General features: G+C 34.0%; 1 protein-coding gene and 2 long non-coding RNA genes across 14 annotated transcripts in view; 2 read left to right on the top strand and 1 right to left on the bottom strand.

Annotated features, from left to right (window-relative positions):
* Positions 1–92: 92 nt before the first annotated feature.
* On the top strand, positions 93–695 carry LOC117184357 (uncharacterized). The gene is made up of 2 exons (XR_004469662.1): positions 93–227; positions 304–695. It is a non-coding gene; the product is annotated as an uncharacterized lncRNA (long non-coding RNA).
* Positions 696–931: 236 nt separating this feature from the next.
* Cadps (calcium-dependent secretion activator 1) overlaps positions 932–21,045 on the top strand; it is a 42,328-nt gene continuing 22,214 nt past the window's right edge. For 3 of the 12 annotated variants that reach the window (XM_033381381.1, XM_033381383.1, XM_033381386.1), the window contains exons 1-17: positions 2,380–2,723; positions 4,196–4,316; positions 4,756–4,923; positions 11,357–11,532; positions 11,665–11,896; positions 11,953–12,203; positions 12,292–12,306; positions 13,148–13,378; positions 13,432–13,576; positions 14,222–14,328; positions 14,389–14,564; positions 14,628–14,834; positions 16,561–16,697; positions 16,754–16,941; positions 16,994–17,283; positions 17,342–17,454; positions 20,119–20,331. In XM_033381381.1, the coding sequence (XP_033237272.1) occupies positions 2,380–2,723; positions 4,196–4,316; positions 4,756–4,923; positions 11,357–11,532; positions 11,665–11,896; positions 11,953–12,203; positions 12,292–12,306; positions 13,148–13,378; positions 13,432–13,576; positions 14,222–14,328; positions 14,389–14,564; positions 14,628–14,834; positions 16,561–16,697; positions 16,754–16,941; positions 16,994–17,283; positions 17,342–17,454; positions 20,119–20,331 (3,114 nt within the window). Of the gene's footprint in view, positions 1,318–2,334; positions 2,724–4,195; positions 4,317–4,595; positions 4,702–4,755; positions 4,924–11,356; positions 11,533–11,664; positions 11,897–11,952; positions 12,204–12,291; positions 12,307–13,147; positions 13,379–13,431; positions 13,577–14,221; positions 14,329–14,388; positions 14,565–14,627; positions 14,835–15,919; positions 15,954–16,560; positions 16,698–16,753; positions 16,942–16,993; positions 17,284–17,341; positions 17,455–20,118; positions 20,332–21,045 lie in introns of those variants that run through there. The other 9 variants (XM_033381387.1, XM_033381384.1, XM_033381380.1 and 6 more) reach the window with 8 other exon arrangements.
* On the bottom strand, positions 3,494–4,196 carry LOC117184356 (uncharacterized). The gene is made up of 2 exons (XR_004469661.1): positions 4,011–4,196; positions 3,494–3,908 (listed from the first exon to the last, which is right to left on the bottom strand). It is a non-coding gene; the product is annotated as an uncharacterized lncRNA (long non-coding RNA).

Below are 21,045 nucleotides of genomic sequence, written 5' to 3'. Positions count from 1 at the left end.
AGTACAGTACTGTCAAATATCGTCCCATCGATTAGATCGATATTTTTTTGTTTCGTCAATTTAGTAAAGTAGATAAAGTAGCAAAATAAAACAGAACTGAGAAGACTCATGTGAACTGGGAGTATCTAAAAATCAATTTTAAATTTCATATTGTTTGTAATTTATGTGAATGGCAGGAGAGTTGAAAATTTAATAACGATGAGGTTATGAAATCAGAATCATTATGGGTAAGTGTTTTCATTGTTCAAGGTTAGTGTTTCTTGGTTATGCAAATTTAACTACATCTTTTAATTAATATTTCAGAGTATTATCATATACATACTTAAAACACAAAAACTGTTGGGCTACGCAGACGAATATTAAACAATAATCCATAGATTATAGCCCGTGGTGCGTCAGTAAAGATGGCGTCTTTTATTGTTTGTTGTTTGCAATGCCCAAACAGTGTACCACATTGTAGTCTACATATCTATATGAATCCGCACGGCAGCAGCCTATGCAGCCGTTTTCTCGCGTATTTCTTTCTTTATTTCGTCTTCTCTACCGGCCCTTCTTGAATCGAGCTAATCATTGAACAGAATTGTCGTGCTCTCGTCGCAAACCGAACTCAAACCTTTCTCTATCCCTTTCACTCTGTATCACAGTATATATGTATATTTACCATCCTCCACAATAAATCGTATTAAATCGAACAATCATCGACTTTTATTAAATAGATCGCAAGCATAAGCAGCTAAAAAATCTAAGTAGCTCAACAAAAAAAAATTCTCAATTTTATTTTAAAATATATTACTTCAAAACTTTACTATGTTATACAAATTTAAATTATATAATTAAAATATATTACCACAATATTGATTTATCTTAACAATGAGAAATATAAATCTGTTTCAAGAACACCTTATATTTCTAATTTAGTGTAAAATAAAGGTATCGATATTTTTCCATGGAACTTTACTATGTGCCGTTGTAACACAAAATATAAAAAAATTTCTCCGTTCAAATAATATACCTTGCAAAAAGAACGTCTTCGTTTTTTTAAATTTGATATGTACGGTGATTGAATATACTAAATGCGAACTTGTTTAATATTTAAATCTTTTGTTAATATTTGACTGAAATATATATATCTACAATCATAATTCATGAAGTGAAAATTACATGTTGACATTAGCATATCGTGAAGGGTGTGTGCCTTACCACCATATTCGCCCTTGCTATTAATCGTTAAATACTTACAAACAATGTATACATAATGTACTTGAACTAACATAATTTTTTAGCACGTGAACCCCAATCAGTGAATAGCGTTCAGATGTAAGATTTTAAAAATATCGAACTATTTCTGAATTGAAAATTGTTTGACAGGTCGCGTCTAAGGGTGACCCAACATATCCATATATTAACGTGTATATATGTGTGTTATATACAACAAATCATATGATTTGTACCGTTGTTTTATTTTGTTACTAAAAATATAAAATACTAATATGGGTTTTGGAAAAACAAAAGCCAAGTATTAGGTACATATATTCAAAATTTGATAAAAGCATACTTTCATTAATGAATATAAATAAAAATGCTGCATAGAGACACAGGATAAAATAAGAACATGTGTAAACAAAATATGACTCATGTGCTAATTAGTCCCGGTACTCTTTTTCCAACACTCATGAATATATGTACATATATAACATATAAATTTTTTCTCAAACATCGAGTTGATAAAGCCATACAGCAGATAGAGTCTGTCACATATGCACATTAATTTTATATTAAACTAAAAGAGTATGTTTGAAGTCCACGACTGCCGAATCGAAGATAAAACGGGAAAACCGTGAACAAAAAAAATGTGTCTACATGATTATCAAGAATCCGTATTATCGGATTGGTTTATTTTTGTATACATTCAATAAAAAATGAAAAAACCATATTAAAGGAGCGGGAACTTTTTGAGTCGCGGCAAGCGCCTTTCTAAACATACTATGTTCGATGCTGATCAAGAACATATATACATTATGGGGTCGGAAACGCTTCCTTCTGGGTGTTTCACACATCCACTTCCACCTGTCGTAATTTCTGTGAAGATGTCTTCATACATACACATACATGCACATACCATTTTTGAAATATTGTTCACAAACTTTGGCTTACTAAAATCGTGAAAGTACAAATTTGATGGTACGTGAATACCGCTAATGTAGAATAAGAAATTATGACGCCAATCGCACCTGAAAAAAATATTAGGGACTCTATGCACCTTCGATAATAACCTAAAAATCTTATGCCGATCCAAATAACAGTTAAATATATTTTTTGTAAACTAAATTACAGGTTTGAGTACAACGCCTGACTCAACGGCTTCCTTTCGTATCTATCATGATTGATCCTAGTTCTAGTGAGGAAGAGGGCGAAGAAGATCCCATAGTAAATGTGTCAACTAAAAGCCGTCTTGCAGTACCGCCTAAGTCTGCGGGAGGCATTACTGTAGCAAGTGGTACTTCAAGTCCCGCGGTTGGATCTAACATTCCCGTATCTGGATCTAACGGTGATTTTGATGGAAACCATAGGGCATCTAATGCCATTGCTGTTGTAAATCGAACTGATGTTGGAAATGTTGGTGTCGGGGGGGCAATGGTCCCAGGCCCATCAAAAAATGACCAAGTACATGGTAATCGCGCCGAAGGGGGTAACCTTGAGGTTCCAAACAACGGCATTCCCAGGTTCGTATGCATTTTGCTAACACAAATTTGTGTCTATAAATTAAGCTGGGGTACCAAAGAAAACTCTTGACTTTTTGACCCTGCAGGTGATACAGGATCTTGGGAAATTTCATTTTTCGGACACTTTTTTCGGAGTTCAAATGTTTATTTAATTTTTTATACCCGGTACTCACCGGATATGAATGACAATTCTAGTAGAGATTTGACTAGAGCTTTTTAAATTATGCTGAACAAGATAAATCACAAATTCTTACCATATTTTGGTACGCTGAACGTGAATCCAAGGTCAGATTTGATTCATCACGTCAGGTTTTTTTTTTCTAACTTCAGATTCGCTTGTCCAGCTCACCAAAATACATGGGAGTATGGTACTCTGGTCAGACGCGCATGGAACTTTTGTTTTTGTGGGGCTGTGTAATCTTTCCAAACTGTTACACTTTATATGACCAAACCAACCGAGAGTTCCCGCTTTGCCTTCTAGAATTCCAACTCAATTGGATATCGGTTGGAATAGACCTCTGTGGCACCCCCGATCTTGAAGAATTGATTAGCCTTAAATAAGCTAATATGGCTAATATGGCGGGACAGAAATGGAATGAACATGTTTCTTAACGGTCATGCCTGGTTTCGCTAGAGAAAAATGTATCTTGTCTGAATACTAGGACTCATTTTACTTTTTTGGCATAACTTGAATATGTCAACCTAGCTTTTTATCAAATTAATAGCTAGATTGATACAAATTTTCAAGATACAGATAACGTCGGGCTTTCTAAAACAAAAACAGTTCTTTTAATTCTTTAACTTTACAATTACGATACAAAATACAGCTTAAACGTATCAATTAGGCATTGATAGATGCAATCAAAAGGCATACAATTTTGCGAATTGACATGAACATGACTGATGACTGCACTTAAACGTCTGCGTAAAGAAATTTTCATGAACTAAATCGAGTGAATGGTGTAATGGAACAAAATTGGTTTTAAATATAAACGTATGTATGGTTATGAAATAATATTGCGTGAAAAAACAATCCATGAACATACCATTCCATTGCCAATGTATATTTAAAATGTGAATGACAGTCAGTTTGTTAGCTCATTTGGTGAATGTAAATCCAGTTACAAGCAGCACATCTCTGGAAAAAATAGAATAATAATACAGCAGTTAAGCTCGTCAGGTCATCTGCAAAGACAACAAGCAACATTATCTCCTTATCACAGTCACCATCATCAGCAGAAACAAATAAACAATCCACATAAAAAGTTCACTATTGAACAGCCATACCTGCACACAAGCTTCTCCGATCAGAAAAGTTTGGCTGCTAGGGGTGTGACTGATGTATCCTATATAACTGGGAATATGACTCAGTCACAGTACAGTAACAGCATTACCCGTGTTTGGTCATCAGTGGATGCTCAATTCCAGGAGGTAATACAAAGTAATAATCATTTGTTGCTATCATCATCTAGTGGTGTTTCGCAAGAAACATTAAATCAGAGCATCGGATCGTCGAGGGCCAACTCACTGCCACGACCTGTGTCACCATCACCATCTGTTAACAGCGATAAGCCTGAAACAGGAGACCCACATGTAAGTGTACATTAAAGTACATTTAAGTAAAAAAACTTCCTCTAAAATATTTTTTTTTTTACACCTGTAAAGATTATTTTAATTTGAATCGCAAAAGGAGCTCCATAAGTCGCAATCTGAAATTTCATGCATTTTAGACTACTCCAGCATGAGGTTTTCCCAAATGTTATCCGATTTCTTTAATTTTTATGTTTTGTTGTCGCTTTATCCATTTCAAACAAATTTTATACTAATTTGTTTTTACACCATAGTCATATCCTTAGAAACAAATTATTTTTAAAACCACACGTTTGTAATGCTTTTTCGGTCAGTTTTACCCAACGGAAACACAAATTAAATTAAATGTTGTTACTTTTCACATCCAAAACTAAATTTTTGCCGATAAGTTAAAGTTATTTTATTTCCATCATTAATTAAGAATTAACCACTTTTTTGTTAGGATAAACATGAACGCGAGGAGGAAGAACGCAAACGCCGAATTCAGCTGTACGTATTTATATCACGATGTATTTCGTATCCGTTTAATGCTAAACAGCCTACGGATATGACAAAACGGCAACCAAAAATTACGAAACAACAATTAGAGATAATTACCCAACGATTCCAGGTAATGAATGAATTTGTATATACAATTTAGTTTATGATACGGTATACGGTATACGGTAGTTCGGTATGATACGTTTTACCTGTAAGTTATGTTTGTAGGGAGCAGATCGATGTTTCCACGACGAGATTGATGGTCCAGTGACTCCTAGTAGCCGTCGCAAGAAAAGAAAGGCCGATGGGTTTCGTGGTATATATATATATATATATATATATATATATGTAGGTGTGTGTATTTGTATTGGGTCGACCAGTTGAAACGGAGGTGAAATCTTAACTAAACTCTAAGCCTTATGTTCTATGCTTTATGCTGCGGTGAGCGCCGTGTGGATCGTGGATTGTGGATCGTGTAGATCTTCCGAGCGCCCCTCCGAGCGCGCGAGAGCGAGTTGGGACCGGAGCGCACGGAGTTGGCACAGTGCGCGGCAATCATTTGCTGCTGGCGTGAACAGTTTCTCTTCGCTTGTGTTATGTGTTTCGGGTTTTCGGGTGAGCCCGACACACGATCGTGTCTCACAATAACAACTTAGAGAGACACTTTGGTCAAGCGCTCACAGCAAAAGTGTCTTTAGATGAGCAGATCCAAAAAAGTGTCTGAGTAAAGAGTTTTAGTTTTTTTTCGTGTATATGTTTATTTATTCATGTTTTCCGCATCTTTTGGGCTATTGTATTGTAATATGTATATTTCTTTGCAAAATTGGCAAACGAACATTTTCGTTTTGCTTTTCACGATTCATTTTAAGCTCCAATAGTCGAACCGTATAGAATTCACAAAAATTGATAGTTGCCATAAGCATCACACGTACAAGCACGCATACATACGCTAAAGACACTTTGTTCGTTTGCTCGCGGCAAGATGCTCAGTGAAGAACAGGAACAATAGAGAAGTGAAAAAATCGGTCTTTGCTTGAGCGAAGAGCGAGTTGAGCAAAAACCGATTTGATCGGGTCTTTTTAGTCCATTTTCTCAATGTGTCCGTCAATGAGATGTTTTTATCAGACACGCCGAAAGTGTCAACAGTTATTTGCGAGCTATGGTTTTAAGCCATCGCTATCTAGAGTTGCAGCACCTGTAAGACCCAGAAAATTGTTACTACGATTACCAAGGTAATCTCGTTAATCTGAGCCAATAGCATGTAATATAAATGTGGCGTCAAAACTCAAAGAAAATGTTATGAAAAATATTAAATTGAATGAAATATGAAATCATTATTCGTTTCATCTGGGAAGCGAAAACATCTAAAATCTAAAATCTTATAATCGAAAGCACATAAAATTTCAAGAAAATCGGTGAAGCCATTTCGGAGAAGTTCAATTACAAACATTGTAACCCGAGAATTTAATATATTTGAGCAATGCCAATCAGACGCAGAGGGGCCAATGTGAGTCATCAAACGATCATGTCTAGGACCATGCGAGATATAAATATACGAATTTCTGGTGAACAAATCCAAGAAAACAGTGCAGATGAGCGTATGCGCATGGCGCAGTTACTTTAGACAAGTTCGACGTACGCTTAAAATGGCGATGGGAAAGTTGCTGTTTATGAAAATACTGGATGCATAAAATTACAGACGGACTCTTCACAATATTTCACATATTTCCCGATATACACACACAATAGGAAAATCATAACTAGCTGGCAGAAATAGCGATTTTAGACAAAATATGTGGACGTCAATGGGTTTAATTTAAAAATACAACAGTTGTTGCCTGGGGACTTGGTGTCATAGAAATCTATTGATGCAGTTGGTGATACCAACGAAACTGTGAATTATCCAATTGAGTTTTTAAATTCATTAGATTTGCCAGGCATGCCTCCACACGATTTACAATTGAAGGTTGGATCTCTGATCATTCTGCTTCGTAACTTGAACTCACCACGGCTGTGTAATGGCACACGGTTAGTCATTATAAAAATAATGAGAAAGGTTATTGAAGCCATCATTTTTATTGAAAAGTTTCAAGGCGAAAATGTGTTGCTGCCACAAATCCCTATGATTAATACAGATGTGTCAATTGAATTCAAACGCAATCCATTCCCAATTAGATTGGCATTCAATATTACGATCAATAAGTCACAAGGCCATGCATTGTCTGTATGTGGCTTAGATTTGGAAACACCATGCTTTTCCCACGGACAACTATATGTGTCGCCATTCATCCAGTTTGTTGTGCTGGCTAAAGACAGACTAACCAGAATATTGTACACTCTATTGCGCTGAGAGCTTAATCTTTATTGTTAAGTAGTCTTATAATTGTCATGTCAAATAATATACATAGCAGAACAACGTTTGGCGGGTCACCTAGTTATACCGGATACTCAAAATGAGTATAGGGGTATATTAGATTTGTGGTGAAAATGGATGTGTGTAACGTCCAGAAGGATTTAGTACGTAAGCATTCTGCTTCAAACCAATAAAAGTTTAAAAAATATTGCATTTTAGTTAAAAATGCCAAATGGTAAAGAATTTTCTGAGGAAGAACAGAGAAGGATCAAGAGAATGAAATTAGCCGGCATAAAAACTGGTCGAATAGCTTCGTTAATGTATCGATATCGAAATACTATTTCAAAATGTTTCATAGATCCAGACGGTTACCGCATAAATCGTCGACTTGGCCCAGTATCGACCATAATAAAATTGACAAAATGGCACTTGCGGCAGTTTGTAACTGAAGACTAAATGATTTGCAACAAAATCAAGGCAGAACTCGGGCTATCAATCCCCAGCCAACGTGTGAGCCAAATTTTGAACGAAAATTTTCACCTCACATATCAAAAGAAAGTGGGCAAACTCCGCTTAAGTAACCGTCATAATGATGCGCGCATGTACTTTTTGAAAAACAAGTTCTGGGTTCACGAATTAGAAAATTTAATTTTTAGTGATGAAAAAAAAATATAATAAATATATTGGAGAGACCCGCGTCATCCACGGGCAACTTGCTACAAGCCAAACCATGGTGATGGATCGCTTATGATATGGGCTGCCCTTAGTGCTAAATGGAAGTCTCCAATATGTTTAATATCTGGCCCAATGCTCAAGCATACTATATAGAATTGATAGATAGTGAACCTTTTTCATTTTCTGAGCATTTCCATGGTGATCAATAGACATTTCAACAGGATAATTCGCCAATTCAAGTTTCCCGGGCCTCAATGGGCTATTTTGAGACCCACAATGAGTCAATGAGTCCGCACCTAAATCCAATTGAGGATCTGTGGAACTTCTTTGCAGCAAAAGTCTATTCCTGTACAAGGCAGTACGAAACCTTAAAGGAATTAAAACAAGCGATCGTTGCAGAATGGAACAGGATAGAGTTATTAACTCTACAAAACTTGGCAGGCTCAATGCCCAGTAGGCTGAATAAACTTCAGGATCCCAAGTTCAACCGCATTAATTATTAAGAGAGTTCATTTTCCCAAAAACTTGTCCTTAGGAAATTTTTTTTTCCAATCAAAATATATTTTGCTGTTATAGCCATTTTCTATCTGAAACATATAAAACTATTTTTTTTTTGTTATTAAGAAAATTGATATTTACTTTTTTTATGCCAAACCAAATAAAAATATAAACTAAATTTAGTATCCACACACCACACTGGGATATCGGACCTGCACAAGTTAATCTCACAATTTCGCCCTATACAGGACGAAAATCTGTTGCATCCACAAATCTCAGAGACTATTAATGCTAGAGTAACCAAATTTGGTATCCACACTCATGTTAGATCTCTATATAACAGGTGTATTTCAAAATGTTCTGTCTGGCTATAATATATATATATATATAATATATATATAATGATCCGATTCAGATTCAGATTCTGCAGTCTGGAAGATAGAATTCTGCGTTTTTGGGATTCTAATATTTTTAAAGTTGTCAGTGCCACAGATTTTCGTCCTTTGTGGGGGCGGCAGAGCGCGTGGCAAAATTTTTAAACAAACTTGATTCAGTTTGATATCACAGGATTCTGGGTACAAAATTTCGTTGCTGTAGCTCTCAGAACTATGCGTCAAAAAAGACGGTCAGAGGGACTTACGGACAGACAGACATGACTCCATCGACTCGGCTACTAATCAAGAACATATATACTTTTTGGGGTCGGAAACGCTTCCTTCTGGGCGTTACACACATCCATTTTCACAAAAATCTATAATACCCCTATATTAATTTTGAGTATCGGGTATATAAAAGCAAAGACTATACAATACCAAAATGTTGCATGAGGAACAAATTCTTTTTCAATTTTCGTTTGACGCTTCATGGTACGGGCGCGCGGGGCTATTACTTCAATTCTCTTTTACGCTACCTTCGCCTCCGAAATGCTACTCGGCTTCGTCAATGCCTCGGTTAGCGTCGAGTCGGTGTGTCTCGAGAGAAAGAATACAAAAACAAAATATGAATCGTCTGCGTGCCGAAACCGTAGGGTAACGTGGTCGCTGATGTCTTTGGCGCGGCACAGTGGGGACTCAGCCGAAATAGTCAAAAAATTGTATGAGTGCTTTAGATAAATTTAATGTAGGCATCTTATAGAGAATTTTCCAATCGAATTTTCAAGATAGTTTTAGTTTAGGAGATATAAGCACTCAAAGTTTAACATTTTTCAGTATGCAAATATTAATTGAACTCATATTCACTAACTAATTTAGCAAGCTGAGACGGCCACAGGTCCCACTGTGCCGCTCCAAAGACCTCGGCGATCCGCGACCACCGCTTCGACGGTGCTGAGGTTCGAGAGTCCAGAATTGCCGAACAGACGAAACCGATGGGCAGCGGGGTCGCGGTAGAGACGAAGTACAGGCGAAAAGGGAATTGAAACCCCGCGCGCTCCCTCGTGCCTTTTGGGTTCTAATGTTAGGACCCGCCATAGAACAGCTTTTTGGTCGCTCATGCAACATCTTGGTATTTTATAGTCTTTGATAAAAGCTAAACCTAGAAAAAAAAAATTATTAAACAATTTTAAAGCCGTAAATATATAATAAAATGTCGGTTTGGTTTGTAGGAATGTTTTCCTTTACTATTTTGTTCTATAAGAAAGATAATTCTTGATAACACCTTTTCCTCAAAGTTTCTCTTAAAATCCAACGTAGTTGTTTGTCAAGGAAATATGAAATGAGCTATTTTTTGTATTTGTATTTTTGAATTTTTTTTTTATTTTAAAATTAGGATTGTACTTTATTTATACATTCCAACATGCCCTAAACCATCAGGCTCCATGCTTTATTGTTTCCTTGACTTGATGCTTTTTTAGCTTTCCATTTGAGCGGTGCCAGTAGTATTCACATTGTTCTCATTGAAAACGGCTTATTTTGGTATCATCTGACCAAATTATCTTCTTACAATCTCCGTGGTCCAGTTTCTGTGCTCCTGGCTAAATTTAAGACGTGCAGCAACTTTTTGACAGACAGTGCAGGTTTTTTCTAGTTAACTGCCACTGTAAGGCCGATCGTGTGCAGAGTTTCCACTCATGGAACGTTGTCCAATTGCTTAAAATCGATGGAGTAATGAAGAAAGAATATTATCTTCATATTTTGGAAGCCAATTTATCAAATTTTATAGACAAATGTGTCAACCCTATATCTGAGATCACTTTCTAGCAAGACGGTAACCCGAAGCACACGACTAAATTCATGAAAAATCGTCCCAATAATTCGAGTTTTCACTTAATCCAGTGCCCTGCTCAATAGCCCAGATGTAAATCCCCTTGAACATCGATGGGCTCTGCATAACAAACATTGGAAAAGTACAAGTCTGCACCAAAGGGAATGGATACTTAATTTCGTCGAGAGTATGCCAAAATTTATTCGGAATGTGATAAAATCTAATCTGCAAAAGTAGATACATGGACTTTCAAAAATTTGTAATCTCTCACTAAATCTATGAAAAAAAAATCACAAGTATTGATATATTTTTAAAGATTTTACAGGCGTTTAAACTGAAAAGTGATGAACATGTATCCACTATGACTGCTTAAGAATATTCTGTTCCGTTTCGGAGATTTTTCTATTTTACTAGATTAAGCCAAAATCGACTTATATTTCGCGTACGTTCGCGACCACATGTTTATTGCTATCATTATGAAAACTAAAACTCGCTGAACGCCATCTTTTGTACTAAACATGGAGTTAACAGATTGCTATTGAATTGAATAAAAAGACTTGGTAAAAATTTGTTTTTTTTTTGTTTTCTTTCTTTTTTGTAAATTAAAAGCGTTTGAAGGTACGTTCGGGACACGCGGAAATGCCCATATATATATCTTTTAGGGCGGATGAATATTACATAAATACAAACTAGTGAGAAATAAATTATACGTAAAAATACAATAAGATTCTTACAAAAATGTATACATAAACTATTATTAGTACAGATTTATTTAAACAAAATATTAAATGAATAATATTTATCTGGAAATATATGATTTTCTTAAATCTTCCAGTCATTTCTTAAGGGAGAAACACAAATAATGGCGGACGAGGCATTTCAAAATGCTGTACAGAGTTACCATGATGTGTTTTTAAAGTCGGAGCGTGTTCTAAAAATGGTTCAATCCGGAGCATCTTCGCAGCACGATTTTCGAGAAGTATTCCGCAATAATATTGAGAAACGTGTGAGGTATAAAAAAATGATTTTGCTTTAGCAGTCTCAAATGTTCAATTTTCATGTTTCATTTTTCCCACATTTTTCATAATTTTTTTAACTTAAACGATATTAAAGTTAAAATTATACTAATGTTTCCATTTTAAGATCTTTACCAGAGATAGATGGGCTGAGTAAAGAAACGGTTTTAACTTCTTGGATGGCAAAATTTGACATTATATTAAAGGGCAGTGGCGAAGAGGATTCAAAAAGACCGTCACGCATGCAGCAGTCCCTAAACAGCGAGTTAATTCTTTCTAAGGAGCAATTGTACGACATGTTTCAGCAAATATTGTCTGTAAAAAAATTTGAGCATCAAATTCTGTTTAACGCCTTGATGGTATGTTGTAATTCACTTTTAAATGAAATACTAAAAAATGTGTACACCCAATTTAGTTGGATTCGGCAGATGAACAAGCAGCAGCAATACGTCGGGAATTGGATGGACGAATGCAACGGGTTGGAGAAATGGAAAAAAATCGTAAACTTATGCCCAAATTTGTTCTCAAAGAAATGGAGTCTCTTTATATTGAGGAGTTAAAGTCATCTATAAATTTATTAATGGCAAATCTTGAGTCACTTCCAGTATCGAAAGGTAATATGGACAGTAAATATGGACTACAAAAGTTAAAACGCTATAACCATAGGTGAATATATTACAAATAAAATTATTCGATTATAATATTATAGTAATTTTTATATTTGTCTCTTGCTCTTTAAATTATTTTCTTACAGTACACCGTCATTTTTGTAAGTTTTCCACTACAAATATTTATTAAGTAATATAACATATTTATTATATATATAATTAATAATATAATATATATATTAAGTAATACTTGTAAGGTATATTACATATATTACCCTAATATTTAAAGCTGAAGTTATGCTTTATTTTATTAACCTTTTAATATAGTGATACAATTTTAGGTCAAGAATTAGAATGCGGTCAATTGAAGTCATTATTGATCGACTTGAATTGGAAATCATTTCGTGAAAACCTTTTTATAAACGGTACTCGATGAGTATAGGGGTATATTATATATAAGATTTGTAAGGAAAATGGATGTCTGTAACACACAGAAGAAAGCGTTTTCAACCCCATTAAGTATATATATTTTTGATCAGCATTAATAGTCTAGCGATGTTACCATGTCTGTGTGTCTAGAACAACCAAGAACAACCAAATCATATGGAATGGCCATATCTGCCAGATCATCATTATAGCCAGAAGGAACAAATGAAATTTTAGTGGCTACGATGGCGTAGCTATCAGATAAAATCTAATATAGATATTATTAAAGCGTTAAACAAGAATGATATGAAATGGCTATATCGATTCGGTTAATAGTGCTGATCAAGATTCTATATATTCAATTAATTTTTTAAAGTTATTTATTCGCCATTCGCAAATTCTAAATAAGAAATAAAACTAAAAACATTTAATTTATTATACTAAATATATAAATATATACTAAATAACAGTTATACCTAGAATTAAATTTCGTGTTTAGATTTTTCGCAAGTATTTTGTTGTATTTGTATCTTAAATATTTGTATTTTTTCATATTTCATTATAAAAAAAAATAAGGAAACTGATATTGCGCTCCCATGGCTCTCTATCTAAACTGGAGGGCGACTCAGAAGATGGTTCTACACAATTAACAAAGTTAGACGTTGTACTTACCTTTCAACTAGAAGTCATTGTAATGGAAGTTAAGGGTCTTAAATCGCTTGCTCCTAATCGTATTGTTTATTGCACGATGGAAGTTGAGAATGGCGAAAAGCTTCAAACGGACCAAGCAGAGGCATCAAAACCAATGTGAGAAAATGGCAATTGTGTTATTTGAATTAATCTAATTTTATTGCAAATAGGTGGGACACTCAAGGCGATTTTACTACTACACATCCATTACCTGTTGTCAAAGTGAAGCTTTATACAGAAAACCCTGGAATGTTGGCGTTAGAGGATAAAGAATTGGGGAAAGTAACCCTGAGACCTACTCCACTGTCATCCAAAGTGAGCCCTGTATAATTATGCATTAAAAACACCGTGCGACACAACTATATAATGTACTTTCAACGACACAAAAATTGTCTTTTTTAAAAATTAAAAAAAAACCGTGATTTTGTGACCGCGTGCTTTCATAATTTTTATTTGGAATCTGCAGCCGGATATCCACAAAAATTAATTGAAACAAATTGTTCAATCTTTCACAGAATTTTTGATTCGTGTCGATAGAGTGGATATACATACATACATACACATGTACTTGAATTTTTTTACCATTTCTAAGGTTTCTTCAATTTTGCAGTCTAAAAATGTTATCTTTTATTGTATAGTCCTGTTTTTAAACTTTAGTTTTTCAGTGACTACTAATCATTATATTTGTTCAAAGAAAGGTACGAAATAGTTAGGAAATATTTAGTATGTTTTTTTTTAATTATTATCTTTTTTGTGTTGATTATCCGCGCTGCAGATGCCGACAAAAAATGATGAATCGCGGTTTTTAAATTTAAAAATGACTGTTGGGGGTATATTGCAAAATCCAAATATCCGAAATGGAGTTACTAATCAGGGTCTACAACCTAATTTTAGTCTCATTTAAAGTACAAAATAAATGTTGCTGAGTGTAGTATCGTAAATAAAAAATTTTATTTTTAGTCACCAGAATGGCACCGTATGATTATACCAAAGAATTTGCCAGATCAAGATATACGTATTAAAATAGCATGCAGACTCGATAAACCATTAAATATGAAACATTGTGGGTATGTAAGACTTATTTGGAATGATTAATGCTTAGATTTTAAATATATTTTTATGTTCAGGCATCTTTATGCAATTGGCAAATCTGTTTGGAAAAAGTGGAAGCGACGCTATTTTGTGTTAGTTCAAGTTTCCCAGTACACATTTGCAATGTGTAGTTACAAAGAGAAAAAATCAGAGCCGTCTGAGATGATGCAGCTTGATGGATATACGGTAGATTACATCGAGGCAGCTAGCGGTATATTTAAACTAAAACCTAAAAACGTACATGAAAATAAGATTTTCCCTTATTTTTAAATAGCTAATCTTATGTTCGGCATCGATTTAAATGGTGGTCGTTATTTCTTTAATGCTGTTCGCGAGGGTGATAGCATATCATTTGCTTGCGATGATGAGAACGAGTGTAGCCTGTGGGTTATGGCAATGTACAGGGCCACCGGCCAATCTCATAAACCTACGCCACCGATCACTCAGGATAAAAATTCAGCTATGTCGAAAATACAAGGTGGTATGTATTAAAACTATGAAAAGCACGGTGTACTCGTATTACATAGATATGAAATAGAGTTGTATAAATGGATTAATACGTCAAAAACGTTTAGAATTTATTTGTTACCCAGGATCCTTGCTAACATCTAATTTTTTTCTTTGTTTCTTTTGTTTCGAAAAACCCATAAAAAAAAAATACGCGATGTGAATTGGTTTGAGTATATTTTTTGACTGAATTCATATATGTACATGGGCGAGCACGTGTGGATACTAGTGTTGTGTTGCTCATGAGTGAGTGAACAAAAAAGAGTTGTTCACTTAATTGAGCAACTGAACATGTTCCTTCCAAGTTGTTCTTTTTTTGCTCACTTGTTCTTTGTTGTTCACTTGTTCATTTTTACTCACTTGTTCTCTACTCACTTTTTGCGCAATTTTACTCCTCAAAGGGCATTTTGCGATCTGACAGCTTTGCTCATATTTGCGTTTACTTCACACTTTTTTTCATACTATTACCGGCAAAGCTGTTTACTCTTTTGAAAAATTCACTATGTCGCTAATTCGAAAGTATAGTGAAATTTGGAACCATCTGTGCATGAATAGTGAACAACTGAGAGAGCAAATCAGCAACTGAGCAAGTGAGTAACTGAGCAACTGAGCAAGTGAGCAACTGAGCAAGTGAAAAAGTGAGTTAACTGAGCAATCTAAGAGAGCAAGTGAGCAATATGAGTGAGTTGACTCACTAAAAAAGAACAAGTGAATATGTTCACCAAAATGAGCAATGTTTACCCAACACTAGTGGATACATGCTCATCACTTTTCAGTTTAAACGCCTGTAAACTCTATAAAAATACATCAATTCTCTATTTTATTTATTTTTTTTTAAGATTCTTTAATTTGTTGAGAAAGAACACATTTTTTCAAAAGTCCATGTATCTATTTTTGCACGTTTCATATTTTTGTACTTTAAAAATTTAAAAAAAAAAAATTTTCCAAAGAGCCTTTGATTTTATCACATTCCGAATAAATTTTGTCATACTGTCGACTAAATTTAGTATCCATTCCCTTTGGTTTAGACTTGTACTTTTGCAATGTTTTTTATGCAGAGCCCATCGATGTTCAATGGGATCTCAGATGTGGGGTTGACACATTTGTCTATAAAATTTGATAAATTGGCTTCCAAAATATGAAGATAATATTCTTCCTTCATTATTCCATCGATTTTAAGCAATTGGACAACGTTCCATGAGTGGACACTCTGCACACGATCGGCCTTACAGTGGCAGTTAACCAGAAAAAACCTGCACTGTGTGACAAAAAGTTTCTGCACGTCTTAAAATTAGCCAGGAGCAAAGAAAGTGGACCACGGAGATTGTAAGATAATTTGGTCAGATGATACCAAAATAAGCCGTTTTCAATGAGAACAATGTGAATACTACTGGCACTGCTGAAATGGAAAGCTGAAAAAACCATCAGGTCAAGGAAACCATAAAGCATGGAGGGTGGAAGAGTGATGGTGTAGGGCTGCTACACTTTGTGGAATGTACCCCAATTGGTTAAAATCGAAGAAAGAATATGATCTTCATATTTTGGGACTCGCGGTAGCGAGTACAACAAGAGAGAGAGAGAGAGAGAGAGAGCTAAAAAGTATCGGCTAGTTTTTTCTTACTTGTTTAAGTACATTTTGCCGAGTACCCATACAAAAAAAAATACAGTTTATTACTTCTTTTGTTTTTTTTACGATTTAGATGCAGATAAAGCACGAAAGCATGGCATGGAGGATTATATAAGTGCTGATCCTTGTACATATGACCATGCTACGCTTTTTAAAACTTTACAAAACTTAACGCTTGAATATCGGCTTAACGATCCGTACGCATCTCTGGTGAGTACATTATTTAACTTATATAATTAAAAAAAAATTACCAATTATCTGTGCAGGGATGGTTTAGTCCTGGTCAAGTTTTTGTTTTAGATGAATATTGCGCACGCTATGGAGTACGCGGATGCTATAGACACTTATGTTATCTTTCTGACCTATTGGATCGGGCTGAAAAACAGCACATGATAGACCCGACGCTTATTCACTATTCATTTGCATTTTGCGCTAGTCATGTCCACGGAAATAGGTAATATTGTGTCGTTGCTTATAATTAAATACAATTTTATACAATTTTATAGACCTGATGGAGTGGGAAGCATTACTCACGAAGAGAAAGAGAAGTTTGCCGAGATCAAAGAACGCCTACGTCAGTTACTCGAGTTTCAAATAACCAATTTTAGATATTGCTTTCCTTTTGGTCGTCCCGAAGGTGCATTAAAAGCAACATTATCCCTATTAGAGAGAGTATTGATGAAAGATATAGTCACCCCGGTTCCACCTGAAGAGGTTCGACAAATGATTAAAAAAAGCTTAGAGACAGCTGCTCTTGTAAATTACACACGACTGTCTAATAAAGCAAAAATTGAAGGTGTGTATATGGATATAGATGCATGTAAATATGTATTTATAAAACATTTTACCCTCAGATGATTTGCGTGGAGAAATTATTGTACCGCCACCAAAAAAACTAGAAGACTTAATTCACCTAGCCGAACTTTGCGTTGATTTGCTACAACAAAACGAAGAACATTATGGAGAAGTAAGTTGTCTTTTTTTCAAGTCAATACATCGCTTTGCTTTGTTTCACTTTTGTCTTCAGTTTTTTATCCAATGATAAGTATAAAAACGCATCCACGTCTATATTTTTACATAAATATACGCATAAATGAATACTTTTATTCAGTGATTCTTTATGAATCACTAGCAAGCGCCTGTTTCATTCTAAAAGTTGCTGAATTTTAAAAACGTTGTGTGATTAACTATGGTTCAAAATTATGAATATGTATATGTTTCATGCCTGTTCCTGTTTTCACGTATTTCCATCGATTTCAATTCAAGACTATTATTTTTTGTTAAGGTGTTGTTTGTTAGTTGGGTGTTATGGTAACAACCAACAGTGAATAGAACCGAAAAAGATTTTTAAAAAACAACTATGACAAGCATTTCAGTCAAAGAAGAGATATTAGGTAGGAACGGGAGGTTAATATACATATGTCCGAATATTTCACCTTGAATGGGTTAAAGGGAAAACGAAACAAGGGCCACGTTTTTAAAAATCCCAAAACCTCGCCAATATCATGTGATGATTGAAAATGCAATTATTGCATAGTAAGTATATATATTTATTTTTAGTCGAAGTAACATAAACTCTTAAATGAGAGGAAACATAAATGTACATTTTGGGAATATCTGAAAATTATCATAGAATAGGGCATAAGTAATGCAATTTTAGTTTTGAAATTTTCTTTATATACTTGTTTTTTAACGGTAGTATAAGTATTTTGTTTTTCGAGGATTTTTTCTTTAGCGTAGTTATAGTGTGTATAGTGTAGTATTCTCTTTAAATAAAACGCGGAAAATTAAAGAAAATAGTTTTGCACGTACTCGAGATTTCCGGTTGAGAATCTGAAAATCAGTAAATGAGTTCCGCCATAAAAGCCATATTCAAAGGTGAAAACTGGAACTGGGCTGTAAAACATTCAATTCAATCAAAAAAAGTGTAAATTCCGATTGTTAAAGAGTGTTATCTGTTAACTTTTATATATAATTGCAATTCAATTCAATTATTTAATATTTTTTTTTTATCAATGGGTGTCTATTATAAATAAACATTACTCTAAAACCTTGGTTTGTGTATTTTCGGTTTTAAACATGTGTGTATCAGGTGTATTATACGATTGCTACTTGTCTTAATAATATGTATGTACTGTATGTTTTATTTTCTGTATATAAATATCCGAATACTAATGAATGATTAATATATATATTTACAAAAATTGTCGTATATTGCCAATAGTCTTTTATTTTGTATGTAAGTGTGTTTTGCTGTAACCGATTTGAAGTCTTTTCGCATACCTGGAAAAAGTATCATTAATCTTTTAGAGCAATATACATACATATAAACAACCAATTTTAAATTTTAACTATGTTAAATTAACAGATGTTATCTTAATATTTTGAATTTGAACGAAACAGAATAACTACAAAATTAAACCATTCTTTAAAATGTACAAGATTCTGCAGGGCATAAGTTTATTGATTTTTTTTATTCTGAATTACAGTAGTCAACAAAATTGAACTTTTTTTCCCTGTGAAGCAAATTGACTTTTTATGATAGATTTAGGCCCTACAAATGTTTAATAATTTAGTTTTTTTCTGTATGTATTTTTTTTTTAAATTATTTTAAATCTGTTTTTTTTGCTGTTTTTTCAGAAGTAGTGTTTTTTAAAAGTTATGTGAAAGTATCTTTCATCTGGTTGTATTGAATTCTGAAAATTAGATAAATGCAGTTAATAATTCTACCCGAACATCAAATTCATTTCTTGGGTTGTTGTATTTTTGTGGTATAGGTACGTTTTTAAGGTATTAAGGTTACTCGAAATACGACCTTTTTTTTCCTTACAAAAAATACCACGATGTTGTATTTGTAACAGTTTTTAACGCTAAAATAGTATTTGGAAAGGAGCTTAACAAAATTTAACGACAAAATGCGACATTTGAAAGAGTGGTTAAATGGCTGCAACTTAACCGTTTAACGACGCCCAATTACATCAACATGTAACATTTCGAAAAAATGTTGAAAAAATATTCCGAAAAAATACCATTTTTAAATTTGAAAGCTCACTTCTTTAGACGTCAAGCTTCAGCTATAAAGTGTTCGTGTAGGATTTTAGCTGAATTTATCTTTTTTTTTTTAATTGCAAAGTTTAATGCAACACAACCAATTGTAAGATATTAAGTTACATATGTGAAACAACGCATTACTCTGAGAAAAACAGTAAAAAAAATAACAGATTTACAAAGAAAAAAAAATACACCTGAAAAAAAATAAAAACATTATTAAACAGTTTGAAGGTCCTAAATCTATCATATAAAGTCGGTTTTTTTTACAGCGGAAATATGGTGTTCCATGGCTTTATCGGAGTTTCAAAAAATGATAACAGGAGTTCAATCCATATTATAATGTCTAAGATTACACTCTTTTTTATGCCGGTTTTCTTCGGTAAATCAATCGTTAATTTTATTTGTTTTTCTAAATGAAAAACGAAACAACTAATCCGCTTTTATATAGAACAATGTATTCAAATATATATATATATATATATACATATGTGTTTATATGTTATATAAATAAAGCTTTGTGAAAGGATTGACTTTTTATTATACCTACAACTATTTAACACCATATGCCCGATTTATTTAGCTGCGCAGACATGATAAAGTGGAAAAAATTAAAACGCGTAAGGAAGATGGCGATGTTTCAGGAGAACACAATATCAGCGAACTTGGTTCCGCCGCCAGTCATGGAATCATTGGCAAAACTGAACAGGCAATAGCTGCAGGGACTTCCACTGATGGATCATCATTTCGTTACTGTATGCCAACACACGCGGTCTACACATCGCCAGTACCAACGGCACGTACAAACCAGTTAAAAATACGTTTTAGGGATAGGGATTAAATCAACGTGATATTATACAATATAAGTATATTATATACACATTCATACATACATACACGCGTATACCCATGAGCTCGCAATATTATCTGCAGAGCATTGGACTGTAAACATAAGCGACTTTTTCTGTAGTGTCGCATCAGCTCAAAGTTTTCAATAATAATAATTTTCTTAAAATTCTTTTGTGCTTATAAATCTATAAATCATTATATTTATTGTTCTTTAATGAAACTGACTAATGAACATGCATGCATTATATTTCATTTGCATTTTAAAATAAACCTGAATGTTTTTTTTTTTATTTTAGATGTTGTATTAGGTTTAGGGAATGCTTAAAATGTTTTTTGTTGCCGATGATAAAAAGTTTATGTTTATGTGTGTCCATAAATGTACTAGTTAATTGTATTAATATACCTCAGTGATCGGCACGCACACATTCTCATGTTTTTCAGTAGACAGCAGTAAAAAAGCGAAACATTGTAATTTTGCCAACCACTGTTATACACGTGTACGTGAGCGGCAGCGCACTTTCCTATGCACGTAAGATAGGGCCGTGCCGAAACCTGATATACATATATAAATGTACATACATATTCTCTCTCCATGTCCGTTGAAAGTTCATCTCAATCTCAATCTGCTCGTTATAATACAAAAAATGGCTAATTCTTGTCT

This window comes from Drosophila pseudoobscura, chromosome 5, assembly GCF_009870125.1.
Source record: "Drosophila pseudoobscura strain MV-25-SWS-2005 chromosome 5, UCI_Dpse_MV25, whole genome shotgun sequence".
In the NCBI taxonomy this organism is placed as follows: domain Eukaryota; kingdom Metazoa; phylum Arthropoda; class Insecta; order Diptera; family Drosophilidae; genus Drosophila; species Drosophila pseudoobscura.
The sequence above is the reverse complement of the archived record's forward strand: the minus strand, read 5'-3'. Positions and strand labels throughout refer to the sequence as shown.